This window comes from Capsicum annuum, unplaced genomic scaffold (assembly GCF_002878395.1).
Source record: "Capsicum annuum cultivar UCD-10X-F1 unplaced genomic scaffold, UCD10Xv1.1 ctg81288, whole genome shotgun sequence".
In the NCBI taxonomy this organism is placed as follows: domain Eukaryota; kingdom Viridiplantae; phylum Streptophyta; class Magnoliopsida; order Solanales; family Solanaceae; genus Capsicum; species Capsicum annuum.
The window spans coordinates 1-5,452 of NW_025891998.1; the positions used below are offsets into that span (position 1 = coordinate 1).

The following is a 5,452-nucleotide window of genomic DNA, read 5'->3' on the forward strand; positions in this document are numbered from 1 at the left end:
GGCATGTTATATATTCCTGAAAGAATATAGGAATATAAACTTAGGAAGAAACTACTTGATAGCAGCATTTTCTTGTAACAAGAGAGTTGAACATTTCACCTCATCCGATGACTCCAAGAAAGAGTAAACAAAATGAACAAACAAACAAGTTGCCACAAACCGCGCTTTTAATGAGGACGAAAGAAGGGGATCTGGTACTGATTATTGGGGCAATAAAAGTTCCTTGAGGTGTAACATATGATGGAAATGCCAGAGGAGAATAATGTATTCCAACATTTTAGCCATAGACATCAACTTCTGTGCATCAATAAACTTCCTCCCAAAGGAAATGCAATTTGTTCAGGATGTTATATTGCCTGGTAAATTCCACTACAAATGCGAAAGATGCTTATTTTTCCTTCATCAAGGATGCTTCAACATGCCTAAGAATTTGCAGCATCTAGTGGGTCCAATCCACCATCTTACTCTACTAGCCACACCTTCTTCATCGATTGATCATTACTCGGGCACCAAATGCAAATGCAACGCGTGTGGAAAAGATATCACCGGCTTTTGTTACGCTTGTGCAAAATGTTCCACTTATTATCACACACTATGCTCATTAGCATTACCTCTTTCAATGGAACTGCCATCCCATTGCCAAAAACTGGACTTAGAATTCTGTCCACCCTATGATTTTAAATGCGACTTATGCAAAAAGCCTAGTTATAAAGGGTGGCTTTACCATTGCAGCTCTTGCGAATTTGATGCTCATATTTCATGTGCTATTACACATCAAGGAGCTGATATTGAAAATCAATGAGAAAGAAAAACTAAATGGTTGTCATTAAGGATATTAGTATCTTTTAGTGTTGTAATCTTAAGTATGTCACTTACAATATTGAAATTAAATGGTTGTTAGATTAAAAAGAAAAATTCTTTTCGAGATAACTTGAAAAAAACAAGAAGAAAAACATAAAAAACTGAAACGGTGGAAAAGTACCTTATAGGAATTGAAAAAGGTTAACAATGCTTTAGCTAGAATATGCTCTTAAAAAAAGATCTACTTGTATACTATACTCGTATACAGGTAGTGCATACAATACTAAGTCGTCCATTATGTATCATTCATGTATAATATGTGTATGCTTACAGGTTAGAAAAAAGTAAACTGTGGATCTATCCGACTACTTTTGTAAAGATCGTTGTAAATATTACTCTACGTTGTACTTTGAGCTTGGAAAAACTATACTTATATTTAACATGTGTTTACATAGGCATTCTGGTTTACTTTTTAAATTTAAGTTTTGTGCATTGTCAGTGTATAAAATATTTTACACTATCAAGTAAACTTGACTTGCTATTGCAGGTTAGCTAATCTTTTTTTCACTTTTTATATAAATAATTGAATGATCTGAAATAGCAGATCAAAGTACTTGATAGTGTAGCATATTTCGTGGAGCGAAGATGATAGAACTTAAACTCTTTATCTTTTTTTTTTAATTTCGAAGTTTCATATTGGCTTCTCGTGTTCTCTATTCATTAGAACAAAGAGTGGCCCCATAGCAAATTAGTGCTACATGTAATTTATATATACTAGATATAGATAGGGGTGTTCATAGTTTGGTTAAAAATCAAATCGAACCGCGAATCAAACTAAATTGATTAAAAAAACTGATATTTGATGGAATTTGATTTGGTTTTAAATTTTTAAAACTGATACTTATGTGGTTTGGTTTGGATTTTACTCTAAAATAATCGATAAAATAATCAAACCGAACCGGTAAAAACTTATATATATATATACATATACATATATATATGTATACACACACATACATATGCATATATAAATTATTTATATATTCTTCATAAATAAAATATAAATACTTTTTATATTTTAAATTTTAATCATGAATTTAACTTTAGGCACTTTTAATCATATGTCTCCATCTAGTTGATGATACGTTATGAGATTATATATGATTTTCGCACTTTGAATGACAAATGATACTAATTGTGAAAATTATCTTATTGTTTATAGGATTTTATAGGTGAGTTTTATTAGACTATAGTTAATCACTAATTTTGAACTTTCTCTTTGGTCCCTATTGAGCAAAAAATTTATGTGTTTACCTTTTGGGGAGTTTATCATATCATTCTCTTATATGTAGTTTTTAAATACTTTTGTTGGAGCGTTTGTATGGTGTTGTTCATGGCTTTGACTAAGTATAACACTAAATTGATATCTTAGTTTTAAGGTTGAGGAACAACACTCGATTGATATCTCATATGTTGGATTAGATTTTTGTAAGAAAAATTTCAACTTTTATCATTAACTAAAGTTATAAATCGAAAATCAAACCGAAACGAACTAAACCGATAAGAACCAAACCGACGATTATTTTTTTGTGTTGGTTTGGTTTGGTTTTAGAAATTTAAAAATCGACTAAGTTGGTTTGGTTATGGTTTTGACCAATAACCTATCCAAACCGACCCATGAACACCCCTAGATATAGAGGGTTCCGTGTTAGCACAGACTCAATATATGTTTTTTTTTTAATTGTGAAAAGAGTTGAAGCGGGCCCATATAAGACACCGAGTTAATTTATAATTTTATGTCTATCTTATCCTTTTTATTAAATATTAGTAGTAATTTTTCAATATTTAGATGATTTATAATAATTAATTATGGATGATATCGTAAAATCACGATTGAAGCAATTATGTCATAAATATCTATTTTATTTTATTTTTTATATAAAATATTACAAATTTTCTAATACGTAAATGATTTATAATAAAAAATTCAAAGTGATGTAGTAAAATTACGCTAACCAGACAGATCAATCACTGTATATAGGAGAATAACTTAAAAGAATTTGAACTTACTGTTGTACTATTAGATTTAATTCCAGTGGTGAATTAATTTATCAATGTCAAGAAACAGAAGAAATATATATACAGAACCAAAATGAAAGTAAAATCAATGGACAATGGTCATGCTCATTAACAAAAGCCTCTCCAATGTACCTTTTAATTCTTCTTCTTTAGAAGTGAAATGGGAAAAACACTATATATATCTCAAAGGAATGTAATATACAAAAAGTAGTAGGGAACTCAGTTGTTCGACTGAAACCGAATCGGGTAAAGAGTTGTGTTAGTCCATCAATATTTGACTATCAAAACAAAGATTTTCTAAATACTTGAATGACCTTACACAAAATTAACTATATAAATCCCAGAAGAAAAGAGGCAACGCTATTTCCTTTTCTGTGTTTCTTTTGTGTTTTCCCTTAAATAACCAGTAAATCACAAACCTTCAAAAAAGGAACATAGTGGTAACGTGTAGTTTTCCAACACACAATAAGATGTGACATAAAGCTAGCTAGTGCATGTTCATTGTTCATTGTCCCTAAGCTTTTTATCTTATTTTGCATAGAATAACTTACTAATTCATCGACTCACCAAAAAAGTGAAACAAAAAAGCTATATATTGGTATCCAATTGAAACCTCACATTATAATATTTTTTGAGAAATTGTTAATAATGGAGGAGAGAGGAGATATGAAACTTCTAGGCACAAAAGAAAGTCTATTTACTCAAAGAATAGTGTGGGCACGTACTTAAGCTAAAAGGTATTGACTATGCATTTATAGAGCAGGATTTATCTAGCAGGAATAGTCCATTGTTTGTGGAACTTAATCCAGTGTATAAGAAGGTGCCTGTTATTGTTCATGCTGGAAAATCATTGTGTGAATCACTTGTTATTCTTGAGTACATTGAAGAGACATGGCCATATAATCCTCTATTCCCTATTGATCCTTTTCAAAGAGCTTCTGCTCGTTTTTGGGCTCGATTCATCGATGGCGAGGTAATTTTCAATTTGTTGTATCATATAGTTAGTCGTATTTTCTGGCAAACGACTAATCTCACTTCTTATGAAGGATGCAATGGATCTTAATATTATGCCATGCAACTAACTTAATTATTGATATACTGGTGCAAGTGGTTAGCTAGAACTATTGAATCACGTGAAGAAGCCTATACTGTCTATATAGCCGTTTCTCTTATTCGTATTAGCAACTACTCCAGGGGAATATTTTTATGCGGTGCTAACGGTTTAATAACTTTTTCTATCGTCCTAGAATGTTTATGCTACTATTATCTGAATATAACGAGAAGGCTCTTAGTTAGTGGTTGTGTCTCTCAATTGAGCAAGTTTTGGTTATACACAAACAAATTGCTATTCAAGGTTCTTAATTTCTTTTTAAAATTATTATTATTAATTTATCTTTAGTGCAGTTCTATGAAGCAGCCAAGAAGGCATTTTTCTCCTCTGGAGAAGCCAAAGCAGAGGGGGTTGAATCAGTGGAAGAGGGATTACGTCTCCTTGAAGGGCAGATAATTGGGAAAAAGTTTTTTGGTGGGGAGAAAATAGGGTACCTTGACATAGTAGCTGGTTGGATTTCTTACTGGTTCCAATATATAGAAGAAGTTGGCGAATTCAAAGCAATGGATTCAAGAAAATACCCTTGTCTACATGCATGGATCAACAATTTCATTCAAGTCCCTATTATTCAACAAAGTCTTGCTAAGCCTGATGATGTCAAAGCTGTTTTCAGGGGATTTAAAGATGCTGCAGCCTTGGCTGGTGCAAATTAAAAAGATTTAAGAGGTGTTTGATACGACGAAAGTTACTATTTTCTTAAAAAATGTTTAGATGCAAAAGTATCCAATTGGTATATTTTTCGAGTTGTATAAATGTCCAATAGAAATAAGTTTGAGTTCTAATGTCAAAGTGAAAGATGCGGACAAGTTTAAGGGCCGCTTATGACTTAAACATATTATAATAGATGAAATTTTAATATTTCAACGCGATTTAAACATGAAATGTGTTGGATGGTAAAGAACAACTACAAATTCACCACAAGAAAAGCCATCTAATTAGCAGGGAGTGTCAGGAGATTCCAAAACGAGGGAAGTCATCAAATAATATAAGAAGCGAACTTCTTTACCTTCCGAAATTTGGATGCATCTTCTTGTGTTGTTCAATCCCTCTTCCAAAGTAATTAGAATTTAGAAGCCGGCGGCGCTAGCATGTCCGCTATGAGTTTGTCTAAATCCAGTAGCTTTAGTTCAATGGTTGTTTTTGTCTGGATAGAAAATCTATTTGAATCTGTACAAATTATTATTAATAAGAACCCGGGAACTTAGAATTCCAAACTCATAAGCAAAATAAATTAAAAAAAAACTTCCTCTTTATGGACTATTGAGAAAGTTTGGGTTACATACAAACAAACTCTGCCTAAACACAATTGGTAATGTTCAATTATTTTGAAAAGGTTGGAAAGTTGAACAGAAAAGAGGACTATTGAAACTAATGAAAATTCGATTATTTTGACTAGATCCTGTGCTACAAGATGAATCCAAGTTTTTTGGGCCCTCATAGCTGTAGTATTTTTAGTTGAGT

At 31.8% G+C, this 5,452-nt stretch overlaps 1 protein-coding gene and 1 pseudogene across 1 annotated transcript; both read left to right on the forward strand.

The window, feature by feature from the left end:
• The first annotated feature begins 262 nt into the window (after positions 1–262).
• Positions 263–802, forward strand: LOC124895317. Its single transcript, XM_047405754.1, has one exon. It carries the CDS (start codon positions 263–265, stop codon positions 800–802), a length of 540 nt encoding a protein of 179 aa, XP_047261710.1.
• A 1,995-nt stretch (positions 803–2,797) lies between these two features.
• On the forward strand, positions 2,798–5,205 carry LOC107839610 (annotated as a pseudogene).
• Positions 5,206–5,452: the final 247 nt, after the last annotated feature.

Coding starts and splice junctions, on each gene's coding strand:
- LOC124895317 (XM_047405754.1), top strand. CDS start 263: ATGTATTCCAACATTTTAGCCATAGACATCAACTTCTGTGCATCAATA.